The sequence below is a fragment of the Nothobranchius furzeri genome, chromosome 12 (genome assembly GCF_043380555.1).
Source record: "Nothobranchius furzeri strain GRZ-AD chromosome 12, NfurGRZ-RIMD1, whole genome shotgun sequence".
NCBI lineage: Eukaryota > Metazoa > Chordata > Actinopteri > Cyprinodontiformes > Nothobranchiidae > Nothobranchius > Nothobranchius furzeri.
Window position 1 is genome coordinate 23,556,160 of NC_091752.1, and position 20,014 is coordinate 23,576,173.

The following is a 20,014-nucleotide window of genomic DNA, read 5'->3' on the forward strand; positions in this document are numbered from 1 at the left end:
TTTGCTCATTTTATGGGAGTCATTACAGTTTCCCTGGCAACAGCCTCTTCTGTCTTCCCCACCTTCTGTCAATAAGTTGCTTATAGGGAATATTGGACTTTTCATTTCACATTGTCAATTTGGGAAAGCCAGTCCCACGGCCAAACTCGTCTGCTGCATTAAACTCCATCTGTATTCTGACTATAAATAATAAATGAATATCGATTTGATGAAAGGGATGTTTAGACACATGGTAAATATGGTGTGAGAACATGTTCATTTGACTCGCATAACGCCTGTTTTTGTTTTTTTTATGCAAACACACACATCAGAGGCACTGATGTTATGAAAGATATATTTTTTTCTTTGCTAGCAGGAAAAAATTGTGAAAGAAGCTTTTTGGTTCAAGTTTTTGGTTTGATGACAGCCCATAAAACACACTCGAGCAGTTGTGAACACTTGACTGATGCTCAAGTTTTGGGAAATTATTTACAAGATGTTCACATCCACTTCTCACACTGACACAACCAAGATCTTCGAGGGTAATCAGAAGTCCATGTTTATCACTCAGAGTTCAGACACCTTCTGTGCTTGATCCGTTCCTATAACCAGAGCACAAACTGTACAAAATCCATTAACAATTGATAAAACCACATTTTGTTCAAAATCTTGTTGTAATTTTGCAGGAATGATGATATCACTTCTTTTTTGCCATTCACGATGGCAGCAAACGCTGTCATGGGTCTTATTGTTTTTCTGACATAAGGTCACTCAGATTATAGCATGAGGCTCGAAGGATGGGGCAGTGGTATTTGACTCAACTTTATCATAAGACAGCAGCTTACCTCCAGAGAAATCAAATCAAAAATAAAAGCCTGCCCTTTCTAAAAGAAGGAGTGATTAGCTAGTTGATGTGTCGTTGCATATTTCAACATTTCTGGACAGAAATGACTTTAAAATGTGAAATAAATGGGTGTGTCTAAATATATTGCATTGGTAATACAGTTGTGTGCATTTTATGAAGAAATGTTTTTCCATTTGTGATATTTGTAGCAATCTGATCTTCATGAAACCATTAAACAGTTGTTCCGCAAGACTTTTCTGCATCTGCTGCCGCTTCATTTTTACCTCTGAAAATGTAATCTAACATAGAATTTTTTTAAATGAAATACAAATAAAAACTGTCTTACAAGGTGACCATTAAGCAATTTCAGATCAAATGCCAAAACAGACATTCAAGGATTATTTTAAACCACTTTTGTAGTTTCAGTTTGACTCGTTGCGTTTAATTAAGATGCCGATGAGTGAATGTGGGGGACCAAGGCTGAAGGATGCTGCAGTCGTCATTCAGGAAACAGTCAGGTAAGACCTGACTGGAACAAACAGCAGCGGGTCGACGAAGGGAAAACTTTATACTGATCCTTTCATCAATGCAAGGTATTGTCTTTGGGAAATCCTTGATGCTCAACATCTTTTCTTGTTTAAACCACCAAATAGTTCCCGGGCGCAGCCACTGCTGCAGCTCAGCGTTCCCTACGGGGATGGGTCAAATGTGGAGATGTAATTTCACCATTGTGCGATGTTGACAAATGGGACTTTAACTTTTATTACTTTTTGTACCTTTTAATGAAAAACCCCCCACTATTTTATGTTTTCAAATGTAGCTGTAGAGGTTGATAAATAAACTGCAAGGACATCATGCAAAAACCAGTGAAGGAAAATGTTTCACGATCAGAGATGTGTGTGTGTGTGTGTTTCCCAATCATGTAGCAGAAACCACAGACAGCTCCATTATATTTCCATTCAACTGTGACTGTTTCTGGGAGTTGAGTACAAGTGAAGTCTGATGTATGAAGGGGTTCATCCACTGAGAGCCTTGAAATTTATCAGTTAGGCTTTAAACTGGATTCTTCAGTGAACTGGGAGCTGATGCACCGGGGCAGGAAGTGTGAAGATGAGCTCCTTTTCCCTTACATAACTCAGCGTCTTTATGGAGTCACCTGTGCTTGAGCGTATGAAAACTCAGTGAGACCTGATGTGGTGCTGTAATGGAGGCAGTTTGTACCTGAATGTTAGTTTTTATAAGATACCAGATTTGAAAGCTACAAATACATTTTTCTACTTCTTAACTGTAGCATCAATGAGACAAAATACAGCTTGTGAAAGTAAATACGCTGAAAATAATTACAAAAAGGAAAGTGAAGATAATTTTGGGTTGAAAAATAAATCATAATCCAACAGCATGCATAAAGATGCAACCAGAGATGACTATTTTAGATTCATTTACTCTACTTCCAGACCACCCCCTTTCAACTCAGACCATCTCTTCTTTGTTTCAGCCAGAATTATTGTTTAATAAATCATTATTTTTCCTTACCTCCGTGTCCTTGCCTGATTCTGCATGTCGTGGGTCAAAACATCAGTAAAAGATCAGAAAAATGTGTTACTAGATTTGCTTATTTAAAAGTAAAATATATGCGTCTTTAATAGCTGCTACAGCTGGCCGTTTGTGCCCTGAGCACTGAGCGCTGCACTCAAGCACACAAGTGTAATTGAAGATGAAGTGTTTGTAATCCAGTAGAGAAACATCTGAGAGACAAATCATCGAGATGATGCTCTGTCTCTGAATTTAAAAACAAATTTTAAATCCTACTTCAGAATTTTGTGTATTTCTGGTGAGGAAACTATTGTATCAGCATTTTACTATTTTACTGAAACTGGATCTAAATCATAATATAGCAGCAAAAATTGTTTAATGCATGAATTTTATTCAGTTTTGTTGTTTAGCAAATCAACTGATAACATACTAAGCTGATATATTTGGGGGCTTTTTTACCCTCTTTTAATATTTAGTATCTTAAAGAACAACCATGAAAGTTTGATTTAAAGCCTGTCCCCTAGGTTGTCACTTTACAAAGTCAGACAAGTCCTCCTGCCTTCACATTATCATCTCCACCCACTGCCTGACCCCTCAACCCCTATGAGGTCTACTCTGATTACTTCTTTTAATCAGTGGGCAGAATATTGATGAGGTAAGTTGCACATACAATGTTTTGTTATCAGTGGGCACCATGGATCCTTAATTAAACTTCCAACTAGAAAAGCTCCTCAAAGTTTGTGTTTATGCAACAAACTGTTTGTGTAACAGCCGTTGTTTTTTTATTTATTGTTTTACCAGGATGGCACAGTTTTTGAAATATACAAAATATACTTAAATACATTAAAGAGGAATTTTACTTATATTTTTAACACATTTGCAGTGCTCTCTAGTAGGAATGAATGCCTCAAGATGTACTCAAAGGAAAAAAAGCTCTGGTGCAACTGTTTGAGGAAAGAGATTTCAGCTGGAGGAGAAAGTAGCTTCAGGCGGCAGAATTTAGAGTCTTATTTGCTTATATTTGGACATCAGCCGTCAGCATTTTTGTCGCACACGGTTGTGAAACCTAAAACTCTGGTTATTTCTGTCCACACAGAAACGCTTAAAACAGGGAAAACACAGATTTTCACTTTGGCCGGAGTTCTTAAAAAAATAGTTTTTGCTGCGTAAATCTGTGTTTTTGTGTGGATGACAGGCCGAATTGTAGAAAAATATCTTAGTTTTGGGAGAAACCCGGCTATGTGTGGTCAAGCCCTAAGTGACAGTGTGACATAGATCTGTCAGGCTTCTCTGAACTGAGCTTTTTTCCATTATCTTCTATCAGAAGGTAATGCAGGAGAAAGGTGTAGGACAAGATTTTGACATTGAGCCTGCATGTTAAACTCAAAGTGACCAATCATTTTCTAAAATAATAAGTAAAAAATGGTTTAGTGAAGCTCCTCTTTAAGGAGCTGCTGTTATGGAAGTCACCCAACAATACCAACAACTGAGCCTTACCAAGAATATTACTCACCAGTTTTAAACAAGGAAATTAAGGCCCTGTACTTACAATATTCCACAAACCAAAGAGCTTTTACTAAGGTTTGACCTTAGTGACATAAAAGTGAAGATAAACCCTAACACCCCCCCCCCCCCAACCAAAAACTATTCCTTCAAAAATGTCAGCCAAAGTGCAGATTTGTGAATTCTCTGTTGTCAGCGCCTGTTTTTGCAACTCAATTAACTGCTCTACATAGTAGACCACAGGCAAACAAAGACTTTAAGGAGAGTTATTGCCCACCACCTTATTGCACGTCCAAGGAAGGAATATGCAGAAAATTTGGGAAGCTACTGCAACCTACAGCTTTGGCATGCCTATGACTGTGCTTCACAATGCAAAGGACTTTTTGGCTGCGGTGGAGTGAACCCACGTTTTTTTTTTTCTAGATGGGCGGGGAAGGATGTTCTGTTTTACAAAATCCCGACTATGTATGCACGTGACCCAAAACTATGTTTTTGAGTCTGGAAAAGGAAGATACCATACCATACCAAATTTATTTATAGAGTACATTTAAAAACAGCATGCCAGCTGACCAAAGTGCTGCACAGGAAAGGGGCACTATGAATTGAAACTGACGAGATTCAGATGCAATCACAGTGGTAAAGTGTCCTGAGACTGGGAGATTGGGGTTCAAATCCCGGTCGGGTCATACCAAAGACTTTAAAAATGGGACCCAATGCCCCCCTGCTTGACACTCAGCTTTGAGGAGTTGGCTTGTGGGGTTAAATCACCCATAGTTCCCGAGCGCAGCCACAGGTGTGGCTCACCACTCCCCACAGGAATGGGTCAAGGCATAGATGGATTTTACTATTGTGTGATGATGACTGGTTTAAAGAGGGACTGCTCACCATCAGAAAATGTAACTCTGCCCTTAATTAAGATTAGAAAAATACCATGAAAGTGGGCATTGCCAGGAGGCACAGAGTGGCATGGCCAAGTGTGGAGAATTTTGAGAGGCACCTGGCTGCAGACCTCCACTGTCAGGCTGCTTCCGGTGGAGGCTCCACTGTCAGGATGGGAAATGCACAGGATACAAAATAAAACGGCAAACGTACTTACGGAAAACGGCGAACATACTTACGCTTGTAATTGATAGGTTTCAATAAAAATATTACGTAAAATCTATCAGTTTTTACTCCATAGTTCATATGTAGTTGTCATTTAACATACTTACGGTTGTAATTTTTCTAAATGAACTAACGAATGGCCGGGGATGGTTTCAACATAAAACGCTAACATATGCTAACATACTTCCGGTCGTCATATTTCTAAATAAAATCCCAAATGCGGTTTCGGTTGAATTGCTCTCCTGAGAAATACATTCATTTTTTTATATTACGTCTTAGATTATGACAGAATATATCATAATGACCATGTTGTGCAACAGTAAAGGAAAACACAAAAAAAAAATGACAAACAAAACTAAGGTTTACTAAATAAATGACAACTGTGTATGAACTATAGAAAAATAATTGATAGATTTTACGTAATATTAAAAAATAAATGCGTTTGCGAGGAGAGCGATTCAACCGAAACAGCATTCGGGATTTTATTTAGAAATATGACGACCGGAAGTATGTTAGCGAATGTTAGCGTTTTATGTTGAAACCTATCCCGGCTATTCTTTAATTCATTTTGAAAAATTACAACCGTAAATATGTTAAATGACAACTACATATGAACAATTCAGAGAAATAATTGATAGATTTTACGTAATATTTTATACTGAAACCCATCAATTACAAGCGTAAGTATCTTTGCCGTTTTCCGTAAGTACGTTTGCCGTTTTATTTTGTAATGTATCCCGTGCATTTCCCATCCTGACAGTGGAGCCTCCACCGGAAGCAGCCTGACAGTGGAGGTCTGCAGCCAGGTGCTCTTGGGAATTTCCATCCTGGGAGGGAGGGGGAGTGGGAGGAGACTGTACCGATGACATGAAATAGTTCCAGCCCCAGTCAATCACAAGTCTAAAATGCAGTAGCCGCTGTTCTGCCACAGGGGGCAGCACTAAGACGTCTTTAGACCTAGATTCTAGATCTAATCAAGTTTACACAAACATGTCAAGAAATGCACAGAAACAGAAAGATTGCATTTGTAAAGACCCAGTTATACATTTAATTAGCAAAAAATATATATTATTTTGGGGGTTAGTTACTCTTTCACTTTAAAAACAAGAAAGGTCAAAAAATGAAGAAAAAAAGACAGAATAAAAGCAGCACATAAAACAAGCACGCACCGTAACCAGATAGCTAAAACCAGAAGCGGGGCACAAAATAAAAAAACACAAAGTTCACTGACCAAAAGCTAATTAGTAGAAATGTTACTTCAGACTGCATTTAAACCACACAAGTGGCGGAGCATGTGTTGCACAAACAGAGGTACTAGAGGGAAAAGATGTAAAATGAACAAACCATAATTGTTCTTCCTCACCACAGTAATCAGGAAACTGCTGCCTTTCAAACTTGTAAGGCTAATCTGAGGGGCACTGAAATACCGTTTGCTTAATTTCCCAGAATTAGCAGAGAATTCATCCATGATAATAATCAGTCATACATTGTCTGCTGCCAGTAGCTTCTGATTTTTACATGTATTTAATAAATGTATTAAAGTTTGGAGTTGCTTTTGCCTTCTCTATCTCCAGCTCCTGTTTAAATGTGTTCTCTGATACATTTTTCATCTTGTTCTTTTTTCCTCACTTGATCCTAAATTGTATTCAACCACAGAGAAAGAAAGCACCCTGTTGCTACTGAGATGAGATGCATCCTGCTCTAATTTTTCCTTCACCTCCTTAAAAATGACTAAAATGAGAATCACCAGTTTAAAATCTGGGGGCTGCTAGTATCAGATATTTCTGTTCTATCATTTCTCTGGTTTGAGATTCACGAATTTCAGGAAATCTTTGGTGCTAATGATGCCGTTATTGTCCTCTCTAACACAAATGTTGGCTTCCAGCTGCTGTAGAAGTGAAAATAAACACAATGCAACAAATCCCACATCCCAGCTGTTAGCAGCGTGGTGCAGGTCAGTTTTAAATGATTCTTTTATTCACAATGCCAGTTTTGTTCAGCTTGAGCAGAATAACGATAAACTCTTCACCGTCAGGACAATGGAAAAGTTTAAGAAACTAATTGATTGTGTTTTTTATGTTTGATTTGAACACAACAGAATTTGTTTTCTTTACTCCAAGTTAAATATGTTGTGTGAAATCAGAGGAAAGTGTTGTGTTTTGATGCCTGTAACAAAAATACCAGACAGGAAAGATTTGTCGAGAAGCTTTTCATGTTTAAAATGCAACACACGTCAAATCACATTTCATTTCTCTGTCTTTATGTCAGCAAATGACAAATTGCTCATTTCTATAATTCCATTGTTCCGCTCTTCAGACATGCTGATGCTAATTGTTGGTGATTTATGTAATCCCACTGCTGTATTTACTCTTCTCAGTACCTCTAATTCTCTTTCCATTAATCTGGCTGTAACTGAACATGTCAAGAGCCACATTTATTACTTAGGCTCGTGTTTAGGTGCTTAAACAAGATGTTTAAGGGCAGCAGTAGCTCAGTAGGTAGAACGGGTTGTCCAGTAATCAGAGGGTTGTAGGATTGATACCGGCTCCCACCAGGGAATGCTGTTGTGTCCTTGGGCAAGGCATTTAACCCGCTTTTTACACTGGTGGTGGTCAGAGGCAGCGGTGGCACCAGTGTTCTGCAGCCTTGCTTCGTCAGTGCGCCTCAGGGCTGCTGTGGCTACATTGTAGATCATCCCAACCAGGGTGTGGACGTGTGTGAGAATGAGTGGATGACTGATTGTGTTGTGAAGCACCTTGTGGGGGGGGGGGGGGGGGGGGGGTGTTGTAGAACCTCAAGAAGGCATGTTACAAGCATATACAGGCCATTTACCATGTTAAATCTCTATTTGAAGCAGGTTAAGTGCTAAAAGGATGTAATTTGATATGCTCAGGATGTAAGGACTTATTGTTTGACTGAGATTATGAAATAATAATTAAACAACATATGTATTTTACAAATAAAATAGTAGAGGGATTCAAAAAATGAGCAAAGGTGTCATTATTTGGTGATCAGATCATTTTTAATCACGGCTTTTGTTAACCACACACAGTTACTCCATTACAAACTCTGACAAGGTGCATTTAAACTTTTTTTTCATCCTTAGTCCAGTTGATCAACAGAAAACTGTTTCCTGGAACAAAAAAATAAATAAAACTCTACTTTAAATACAAGCTTCAAATGCTTCCACATTCTTCTGTGCAGAGCTGAAAGATGTCACTGCTTCTTTTCCAGGAGGACAGATCGGCTCGTCGGGCTCTTTAATGTGCAGTTCACACACCGAGAAAGGACCTGTTCTTTTGGGCGTCATCTCTGCTTTCAGCACTTTTTCTTCTGAGCTTGTAAACAAACGCGTCCGTGCCTCTTCCATACTAACATTTTCCACCTGAAGAAGAAGAGAATACAGGACATGCACTGCCTGGTCAATTATACTTATGTTAAAATGCACCAAGGGGAAGTATACGATATAAATATAAGAGGATTCTTGTACAGTTGGTTATCTTGGGCTGTGTGCAGGATAAGTGTTCACTGATGTCTGAGGCAAGAAAATTAGGCAGATTTTGTTACCACAATGGCTCTAAAAGTAATTTTATCAGATATTCCTGTCGTGTGTGGTGTGTCAGGACCACTCTGGTCTGCTCGGGAGGATGTCAGAACCGCTCCAATAAAAAATCAAAGCTATTAAATTAATGTTTTGGTTTGTTTTAAAGATAAAGTACATTGCATGCTCCTCCCCACCATGTTTGTTTACGCCAAAGTTATGTTTGATCTTCAGATATTTAGCAAGATTTCCCATCTGAACGGAGGGAAATTTGCTAATTGCAGTATTGTAGGTGAAGGTCCTACCTTGAGGCAAAATAGTGCCATTTGTAAGTATTTCATATATTTTGAAACCAGGTAAGGCACAAGTGTGTTTAGCCATATGTAATCTGCTTTTAAGTAGACCTAAACCTGTGATTTAAATATATTCGCCTGTCACGATATGAGGAGGTTAGGACCCAAATATGCAGTAACCCAGGATGACACGAGGCAGGAGATGATGAAAAGTAAATCCTTTATTTTGGAAGGAGGAAACAAAAATAAATCCAGGCAGCGAGCCCAAAGTCCAAAACTACAGAAGCTGAGAAACAAAGCTCACCAAGCGCACAAACGAACGCTGAGCCTAAAATCCAAAACTCCACGGCTGGAGAACACAAGCTCACCAAGAGCATGAGCAAACACCGACAGAATACAAATACAATGGACCGACACAAGACAGACACAAGACAAAGACAAGACAGGGCTTAAATAGACTGGGAGACAGATCAAGGAAACAGGAAGCAGGTGTGTGGAGTGAGGGCTGGAGGGAAGGCAGGTGACAATAATCATCTCAATGGGGAAAACAGAAACAGAGGAGGGCAAATACCTAAACACAAAACTAAACAACAATTACCTAAAGACAGGGGGAAGGGCTCACACAAACTAGCTGGAGGAGGACATAGCACATAAACACACACACACATAACCACACACACTGAGCTGGGGACAAAGAGGCTGGAGCTGACCTGGGAGGAAAGAGTAGAAAAGGTAACAACATAAGACACTAAACTGACACGCAGACAAAGGACACATGAGGGCACCAAAGGGCTACAACATAAGACACATAACAGGGATGCAGACAAGGACACATGAGGGCGCTAAGAGAGCACAAAGGGAGAACCTTGGGTGGAGCACAAGAGGAGCTGGGGAACAAAGGGACACAAAAGGGAATCTAGAGAGGGATAGAGGACACCAGGAGGCACAAAAAAGGAAGGGGCCGATGCAGCCCATGGCATCGCCGTGGTCTCCAGTATAAATAAATGCCTCGGGAGTCGTTCTCTGAACGGGAAAAGCGCTGGCGCTCCGGTTTCAAGAAGTAGAAATTAGTCGGAGGAAAGGGGAGCAGAAAACGTTTGTTATGTGCCGTGGATTTCACATGTGATGTCTGCAAATGTTAAAGACACATTGTGAAGCCTAGAAAGTGTTTATTTTCAAATGAGGACAAAAGTTATTTTAGGTTTTATGTGAAAATACGTCCCGGACTACAACCGCACATCACCAAAGAGTGACCACAGCTAGCCCCAGCTGCCTCAACAATCGCAGAGCGGAACAAGGCCTATTTGGACTCAATGCCCCCCACTGCTCTGGGGGTGTGGTCAAAGCTCTGCTGGAGGTGGGAGTTGAAGACCATCTTCACAGCATCTTGAGGTGTTCTCAACAGACCCTCACTATACGTTTGGGCCTGCCAGGTCTGCACGGCATCTTCCCCTGCCATCTGATCCAGCTCATCACCAGGCGGTGATCAGTTGACAGCTCTGCTCTTCCCTCGAGTGTGCAAAACATACGGCCACAAGTCAGATGATACAACTAAGTCAATCATCGAACTGCGACCTACTGTAGGGCGCCCTGGTACCATGAACACTGATGAGTACGTTCATACGTGTTTCTTATGGCCAAACTGAGACTTGCGCAGAAGTCCAATAACCAACCCCCACTCATGTTCAAATTGGGAGGGCTGTTCTTCCCAATCAAGACCCTCCAGCTCACACTGTCATTGTCTGCACGAACATTGAAGTCCCCCATCAGGACAATGGAATCCCCAGTCGAAGCACAGTCTAGATCTCGTTTCAGGGACTTCAAAAATGGTGGGTACTCTGCACTGGTGCGTAAGCACCTGTTTCCTGACCCAAAGACGCAGCGAAGCTACCCGCTTGTCCCCCAGGGTAAATCCCAACAAACAGGCTGAGAGTTTTGGGGCTAAAAGAAAGAAAACAAAGCTTTTGTTATTATTATTGTTGTTATTATTATAAATGTCTTTTTTCTTTAACATAAGAAGAAACTCTTGCTTTTGAAAAAGAATAAAAAGAACCGTCACGTCTGTAATTAAAGGAGCTTTATGAGGAGGCAACATGGGTAAATTGTTGTGATTTCTTGTTGCATCAGTTGCAAAAGGACCTTTTAAATATGTTAATGAAAGACGCTTAGCTTTCGTTCACAACTCCTAAAAGCTTGAGTTATTTGCAGATTTGTTGTTCACATCTCCACCAGTGGTGTTCCCACTTATTTTCACAGAAGCCATGTAATTTTGAAAACTTCACCACAGTAGCCTGGCAAGCCAGACTAAATAAATGTATTATTTAGTCTTGCAACGCTCCATTGACGACTCTCGGTTGTGGGGCGGGTTCTACCATTGTCTTTCAAATGATCTCCGCATACTACTGGACAATGAATGTGACATACTCTTGTTTCACTCTGTTGCATCATCCCACCCACCAGGCATATAGAGTGCCCTGATTGGCCCACAAAGCGGATAAAGCTCTGTGATTTGTTCACTAAGCAGATAGAGCACTATGATTGGCCCACCATTATGGACCAATCACAGCTCTTTATGTGTTTGAAACCCCTCTAGAGAGCTGTGATTGGCCAGCATGCTGTTGGGGCTGCAGAGGTTCCAGTGGAGCATGCCTAGACCAAACTTTGCAAAGCAAGAATTTGGTCTAGTTCACTAGGCTATCACCACAGAGCATCCAGTGACAAGCAGCAAATGTTTAGATGTGCAGACTTAAAGAAGTAAGAGGATCTTTGAGCATAACGCCAGCTTTAGTGTCTGACTGAATTTTCATTTCTGTTCTTTGTTTTCACTTAAAGAAACTGCAGTCCTATTAAGTCATCATCAAATTTCATAACTTGCTCACACATTTTAAAAGTTTCATCAGTTCCTTGGTTTGTGCCTTGAGATGAGCAAACAGCTTTTGAAGCATTACAATAAATTCATTTAACATGAGCTCACAGTGATTGCAGATGGCTGTGTGCTATAAATAAAAGATGTTAGATTAATTACAAACAGCTGGATAAGTAGCATACAGGCGGCTTTGTCATAATGAAGAGCAGAACGGATAAAAACTCCTCAAAGTCTCACACCGTCTGCATGTTATGAAGTTCATCATGATACTAATTATCAAGCAAAATGTTCTAAAGCTTATTTAAAAAAAGAATAGACCAGCAGTATTGGAAGTGTTGCTATTGTTTGTTTCTCGTGAGATGATTGCCTGCCTTTCATGTGAGCAATCAATCATTTTAGCGTCAAAAGTGTCGAGAAGAAGGATGACTAAATCCTCTTTTTTCCAAAAACATGTCATTTCTGGGACGGGCACATGATTGCATCTCATGTTGAGTTTTCTCAAAGAATCATTTAATCTCTTCTTTATTCTGGTTGGTAAACTTTACCAGTGTGTGTGTGTGTGTGTGTGTGTGTGTGTGTGTGTGTGTGTGTGCATGTGTGTGTGTGCGTGATTGTTTGTCTCTGTGTTGCCCTGCGATGGACTGGCTCTCTGTCCAGGGTGTACCCCGCCTGATTGCCCATTGACCGCTGGAGATAGGCACCAGCCTCTACAGGTCATTTTGTGTTTGCTTTGTTTAATTTTTCAACCTGATCTATTTATGTTTTCGTTAAAAAAAAAATTCCAAGTGATCCTGAACATGTTAGTTGTTTATCAGCAGCACGTTCCCATGGTGACCCTAACATACATGCAAACAATCACCTTGGCTCAGTTCAACTACAACTTTTGGACAGCATCAGGAAGCTGTTAAAGAACCACAGATCATGTTTTAAACTTTAAACTAGAGCTTTAATACTGATCTCGGTGATTGTTGGGTTGGAAACCTGACCACTTTCATATTTGACAACACTCTGCAGGCCTCTGCTGACCAAAAACCACAATAGATAGACTTGTGGAGCAGGTAGGTGTTCTAGGGGGTGCACTATACTTGCTTTAAGGCTGTTAGCTGTAACACTAGCAGTTAGCTTTTTCAGTTCACCAATCATCAATAAAAAGCGCAAGAAGAAGTTTGCTGTTTCAGCTAGCACCATGGCGGAGCCTGGAAGTAAAAGTAATGTCTTTGGAGGGGAGGCAAAAAGCAAAAACAAAGTGAACATCGACACGGCCTACACTAGTTTGAAGGGGCTAAAGTAGGCTACAAAATCATGGAGTGATGGTGACCTGGCTTTGTTGTTACTGGACTTGTAAGTTGTTGTTTTTTGTTTTTTGTCTCTTTTTTTTGTCCAACAGTCTGGATCTTTTTACTTTGTGGTTTATTTTAATAATAGTTGGCTCATGTTAGTGTTAGCCTATTGTTAGCGCTAGCTACAGCAGGGTTGTTTATGACAGTGTTTTTCCACTTTCAACCAGTAGGGTGGAGGAGAAGGAAACTGCTCACAGATACCCTAACTCACAGTGTTGGAGTATCACACTACCATGATGCAGATAAATGATAAATTATAAATGACCCGCACTTGTATAGCGCCTCTCAGAGTAAGGACTCCAAAGCACTTTACACTACAGTGTATCATTCATCCATTCACACACATTCACACACTGATGGTGATGAGCTACGATGTAGCCACAGCTGCCCTGGGACGCACTGACAGAGGCGAGGAAGGTGATGATTTAGCAGAGCCTACATCCAGGGGTGGACTGGCCTATCTGGTATTCTGGCACTGTCCCAGTGGGCCGCTTAGCCATGTGGGGAGCTTGCCCAGTCCCGCTCTCACATTCGGTGGCATAGAGACAAGTCAGCGAGCAGCAGTGCTGGATAAATTATTATAAAATAAGGATTTACCCTTATTGTGCACCCATTGTTAAAATGTGATTTATTGATCACTAAAAAAAGGGATTTTTACAAAGATAAAATCAGTTTCCTTCCGATCATCAACAATCTGGCTTTCCAGTTTCAATCATCTGATGAGAAGGTTGGAAACAACAAGACAGAAACTGAACAACTTGTGAGAGAAAAAAGGACCCATCCTCTATCTCTAAACGCTAGCTGATTTATCTAGAACAAACAAAGGGAAAGAGCCGATAAGACACAGCTGAGGAGGATCAAAATCCCTGAATGACAGTATCCCCTTTCTGTCAGTTGGAATGAAAACAAGTGTCTCTGACTGGAAAATGACATGTCAAGACAAACAGTCACCTAGATGCTTGGAAGGGACATTGGAGAAGTACATTTGTTGATGCAGCCGCATCTGTGATAATGCTCCTCTTTGGGGGTAGGATTTCATTTCGTTTGAGTCTTCTTGACAAAGCTGACATCATAATTTGGTCACAAAACAATGCAATGATGATTTAAACGTGTAGCTTTATTAAAATCACTTCCTTTGACCTAGAATATTTGTATTTAAACTCTAGGAGACGATTTCATGATTTGTCACTCAGATTTTCCATCTCTCTCTTCTCTCGTTCTCTGCCTTTCAGTCTACCTTAAAATGTCCTGTTTTGCCACGTAAGCCCTTCACCTCACACTCGACCTTCTTTCTGCTCATAAAACCTGTCAGTTTGAAAATCTCAGCCAATAGAGAGCCAGATATGACTCTGACATTTACCCCTCCTTGCAGGAGCAATTATTTCAACCCAGTTAAAGATTAAACCAATACTGAGCAGAAATAGAAGGTGAAGACACGCTACTAACCATCTGTGGAGAAGGTGCAACGGTTCAGTGCTTCAGTTTTCACCTTCTTCTTGTTTGGCATAAGGAAGATGGATTTGATTTATTGTTTTTGGCATGCTGCTGCAGTGGGTGGCAGTGGTGCATTGCAGTAAAAAGGTTGCAGGTTCAAATCTCAGACATATTTCTGCGTGGAGTTTGCATGTTCTCCATTATGCATGCTGCTTTTTATTTATTTTTTGTTGCATTTATGGTTATGCAGCAATATATTTAGATTTTATTTTTGTTTATTTTAATGTTTCTAAGAAAATCATTTTTTAAATGAGTAAATTACTGGTAAAATTTTGAAAATTTTTTTGTATCAAAATAAAGTTTCTTGGTTTTTTATCATTTTTATTACAATTATTATTTGTCTTTATTTCTCTATGGGAAACAAAAAAAAATGAAAACAGCCAGACGAATTCAACCTTCCCACCTTTTCCTTGTTAGTCGTCCTCGGCTTTAAAAGTTGCCATGAAAGCTTTGAATAAAATTCCTTTTCCTCCTTCACCGTGAGTCTGGGAATGGCCGTCATCGGGCGAATGAGCCCAGGTTTCCCCTAAGCAAGAACAGTTTGACCACAAAAATTGGGTCATTCTCAAAAAAGGCTTTCAAAGACACACAATCAGCTTCATGACAGCTGCAGCAGAAGTGTGATTAGACAAAAGAACACGTACCTTTTTATGACCCGTTAGTTTTTTATCCTTATTGGCTGACAGGTGCAAGCTGCCCAAAGATGCCTGAACAAAGAAAAAGCATCAAAGGCTGCTTTCAAATACCAACAGGAGAAATCATATGAAGGGTGCATAAAATGTCAGATTTCAAGAAAAAAAACTATTTATTTTTCTTTTTGTGGATATTTTTGTTTAAAAGAATACAATTTATTAAAATGTAAAAATAAAATACATTGTTTATTTTATGTTCTCCTGTCTGGATGAAATTTGTAATCAAATAATGAAAGTAGATGAAAACCTACAAACTCACATATTTGGTTTCACGTCCCAAAGATTTTGACAATGAAGAGTCTAGCTGAAAGAGAAAGAAATATAAAAAATAAACTAAAAACATGTGTTGTACAAAGGAAATAAACACTTAAAATAAAAGACAATATTTCCAAAGAGACAAATGATAAAAGAAAACAGAGAAAAGAAATCCTTGATGAAAAAAACCCCATGAAGGATTTGGGCCAAATTAATTGCTCTTGTTGTTCTGTATCTCTTATCGTTTAATATTTCTACTGGTTGATCTGTTTGGATCGGTTTTCCTCATTATTGATTGAAATGCAAACATTTTCATCACCCAGCTCTTGCACCTGGAGCAGATTCAAAAGCACGGCCATACATCTCGGAGGAGACTTTGAACCGCTCTTGTTTTCTCTGAAAACTGCATGAAAGCATCTCTTTTGATGAAAATTTTACAAACGCCTCATGCTTTTCTGTGCTGATTCTTCTAAGGATTTGTTTAGAAGAAATTCACAGTTTGCAAAAGCAACAAGTGGCAGAATTTACATAAATGAAATATTTTCCTCATTTATCTATGAGGTTTTAACTTTAGGACTAAAACCTTGACCCAGACTTCATCCTAAGGTAACATCTCTATAAATTTGTATTTCTAAACTGTTTGAAGCCAAATGTCTTACCTGGAAACCAGCTTTAGTCGATGACTTGAAGGTCTTCTGTAATTTTAAAGGATGTAGGAACGTTACATTAATTACAATAAATCACATCTAACAATAAAAATCAATAATATTCTATCAACGCTTCTGATGAAAGAAAAATGAACCCACTTCTGGATTGGAGTTTGCCAGTATCTCATCAATCACCGCGTAAAGCTCCTCTGACTTTTGCCGGAGTTCAGCAGGTGAGCACATCTACAGGAAGAGGAAAACTTTTATTTTGAAGCCTTCATATGAAAAACCAGCAGTGATGTGTGCAGCAGAACCTCTGCGTGTGTGTCCGTTTCAGGTATGTCCAGGCTCTTCTTCTGGTTCTGCTCATTCTCCACCTGCTCATCAATCGCCTGTGAGGGACACACACACACACACACACACACACATACACACACAAAACGATCAAACTCATCTGTTTCTGTCGGTCAGAGCGTTCTTCAATTCAGACTCACTCTACTTCAATTAAATATTAAATCAGCGTGGAGTGTTTTTAGTTTTCTTTAAGTTGGGTTTGACTTTTAAAAGCATCATCATCTAACAAATGTGCTATTTAAGTATTTAACACATCTATGGAAGCCCTGAAGGGCCAGCTAAAACTTCAAGGCAGTTTTTTTTTCATACGTTTTACCAACAAGATTTTCTCTTGACTTTATGACTTTTTACCAGCAGGAATTCTCAGATGGGGAAAAAGTGAATAATGAGGGGAAATTATTTAATATGAAAAGCCAAAATGTAGAAACGGATGTCTTAAAGGGTCAAATTTACTCCTAAAGGTGTGGAACAATGTATTTAATTTAGGATTTGAAAAACCTGACAGACCTACGCTGTCACTTAAAATTCACGGGCCCAATCCCAATACTCCCACTTCCACACTTGCGCCCTTCAAATGCACGATCCCGACCAGGGGTGCGAGTGAGTAGGGTGTCCTGATTCTCAAGTGCGGCGGTTGATCACACCCCTTTTGCACCCTTGATCCGCACTTCACCCAAGTCTGCATCGATGCAGACTTGGGTGAAGTGTATTACCCACCATCCATCGCTGCGGGTGAAAAGGTTCAAGTTCCTTATCTGAAAATATGTATTTTCTCATGAAAGTAGTTCATTTTAGGATGATTAGTTGATGCTCTGAAACTTTTAGGCAAAACAGCAATTAATGTCAATTTATTTTGAATAATTGTTTGGTTGTTTTGGTTGTTTATTTGAACGTTGTTAGTAAAGGTATTTTAAAAATCATATCACAGCCAGCACCTAGCATCCCAGCATGTGTTGCGGTCGATTACGCAATGCTCAGTTCACCACATGGCAGAACTTCTTCGGATGAGTGTTCCACACCTTTAATACATTTACGACGTTGTCGCCCTCGGCTGCCCACAGATAAACAGAGAAGGAAGTGACGCCACCAACAGCATCACAGCTCTGAGGATGGCAACAGGAAGTAGCTGAAACATTAGCGTACAAGGTAAAGAACAACTTTTCTTTTCTGTGTTTAAAAGGAACCAAGAAATACAAGTTTTTCTGTCTATTTTCTATCAGTGGGTATTGAAGGAGATAGCGGTAGAGGACTTTTTCACATTCAGCCCGAATTGTTAAACTCAGAGTGACCGGTCATTTTAAAAAATATGTCAAAAATGGTTTCTCAGTGAAGCTGTCCTTTAAATGTCTAAATAGTACTTTTTTTTAAGTACCAGTAAAATGAAAAAAATCAGGCAATATGGTGTTTAAAGCGGATAAAATATGTATGTCTAACTAAAACACCTAGTTCTTTAATTTAGCAGGGGAATTAAATGTAAATTTGGTTAAATGTGGTAGAAGACTTTTTACTTAAATAAAATAAATCATGTATTCATTTCTTCTTTTCTTCTTCTTTCCACTGAGTTCTTGAGAGCTGTCTGAGAGCATCAGGAAGCCCACTGTCAAAGAAACTTAACAGTCCAAATGCTTCAAGGACTGAGATGCTGAGTAGAGACTTGATGAGAAAAGTTATGGTGGTGATTGTTCAACAAGCACCACAAAAACATAGAAATAGCTCCAGGGTGACTCTGGGCAGATTTAAGTATCGGTTCTCCACCCAAACCACACGCAGCACATGATCGAGGGCTCAAAAGGGACACAACTATTGAAAAAACTTGGGGAAATAGAAACATTTTCTCACTATATTGAAACTAAAGTAAGTGTTTAAAGAGGAAATAATTTTTAATTACTGTAAATGAAGCCTACATCTAAAACAAAAACCCTTGCTCCTAAAACCCTTTCAACATTTTAATTCAACTAACTGCCTCGCAGGCACCAAGACAATTTTCCTGATCAACCCGCTCACAAGTTTTCCTCCAGCTTCACACAATCTGTGGCCGTCAAACAAGGGAACCGGATAAAATTGCTGGATCAAAGCTAAACGTGCACACTCACTTGCTGATCCAACAGTAGGGTGTTTGTGGGAATCGCAGCCAGCGATTTGTAGCTCAACTTGATCTTGTGCGTCTGGTGTTTAAGGGGAAAGGGAGAAAAAACACACGGTTAATTAAAACTAATTGCTAATCAAAGTTTTGCTGTTTACCAAAGAATACCAGAGCTGAATGACTTGACTTTACTTCTGAGGAGCGTTATCTGACTATGCTGGAATCTGCCAATAATGCAGAGCAGCTCAGCACACATCAGATGCCCTGCAGTCCAAACAGTTCTGAAGCATCTTGAGATTCTTTCACAGCGCCAAAGGCTGTTTTACTTTGCTGATGGGTTTAAATGTAAACAAAGTTGGACTAAAATGATCTCTTGCTAACTCACATTACCATGTTTGTTCTAAGTTAATTGAAATTCTTAAGAAGAGGGTTCAGAGTTGTGTGCAGCATTGCTCAACTTCTGCCTTAACCCTGACTGTCCACTGGATGAGTGAGCGGTGCGTAACGTGATAGACTCGCTGACCTGCGAGCTCTCTTTCCACCGGGAGCATTTCAGACACGCAACGTCACAAAATCACCAGAGAACTGCAGAACCGAGCGTGATTTGGGCAGTCTGCGTGATAACAAGCAAGGAGAAAGATGGCAACAAGAATCCATGTTCATGTCTGCTTTCTGTTCTTCAAAGGTAATGAGGGACGTTTTTAAGTGAAGCAACTGGAAATTTGCTCTTGACTTTTATTTAGAACGTTTCCAGATGTTTTTGTGTTCAACTTCCTGTCTGGCCTGATCTGAACTTCTGGGCTTTGGAAGACTGAAAGCGTTGTGTTCCGACGGTTTTGGGACGCATTCAAAACATAACGCTTTGCGGTCGGTGGAAATGCACTCATCACCAAATGTGACAGATCATTTGCTGCTGCGGCCCCCAGACTCTGGAACTCTCTCCTCCTGAACCTGAGATCAGTGGACTCAGTGGTCTCCTTTAAAAAGCAGCTGAAAACTCACCTGTTCAGGCTGGTTTTGGTGTGACCTTCATCACCACCATTTCCTCATTCTGCTCTTTCTACTGATTCCACCTTTCCTTATTCATTTTCTCTCCTTTTCCTTAGATGTTTTTTAATCACAATCTAATTTATTTTCTCAATTTTAGCAAAATTTTAATTATTTTTTAAAATCTTTTTTATACTTTAATTGTTTGTTGTTGTTTTCTTTGTTTATGTGAAGCACCTCGTGATTTTATCTCAAGAGGCGCTGTATAAAAGATCGTTTTCTTTCTTTCGCTAATGGCGGCTAGCCGATTAGAACAACGTTTTGCACATTACGTATGCATCTGGTGGAAAGGTCCAGTTAGTAATGCATCCTTACGCTTTAGGGACGCAACCAAAACATGACAGTTTGGAAACACACCTATCCACTATCCAACACAGGCTAACTGATGTGTTCAGCATTTTGCAGATGGTACATGACACTTGAGTGTCCAGTGGAAAGG

The 20,014-nt window shown here is 39.8% G+C and overlaps 1 protein-coding gene across 1 annotated transcript in view; it reads right to left on the bottom strand.

Moving 5' to 3' along the window:
- Window positions 1-7,966: 7,966 nt before the first annotated feature.
- Window positions 7,967-20,014, bottom strand: part of mlip (muscular LMNA-interacting protein) — a 30,684-nt gene continuing 18,636 nt past the window's right edge. The window contains exons 5-12 of the mRNA XM_015976381.3: window positions 18,539-18,610; window positions 16,406-16,483; window positions 16,251-16,334; window positions 16,104-16,139; window positions 15,449-15,493; window positions 15,142-15,204; window positions 14,901-15,023; window positions 7,967-8,348 (exon numbers count right to left, since the gene is read on the bottom strand). Coding sequence (XP_015831867.3) covers window positions 8,127-8,348; window positions 14,901-15,023; window positions 15,142-15,204; window positions 15,449-15,493; window positions 16,104-16,139; window positions 16,251-16,334; window positions 16,406-16,483; window positions 18,539-18,610 — 723 coding nt within the window. The 3' untranslated portion in view covers window positions 7,967-8,126. The remainder of the gene's footprint in view (window positions 8,349-14,900; window positions 15,024-15,141; window positions 15,205-15,448; window positions 15,494-16,103; window positions 16,140-16,250; window positions 16,335-16,405; window positions 16,484-18,538; window positions 18,611-20,014) is intronic.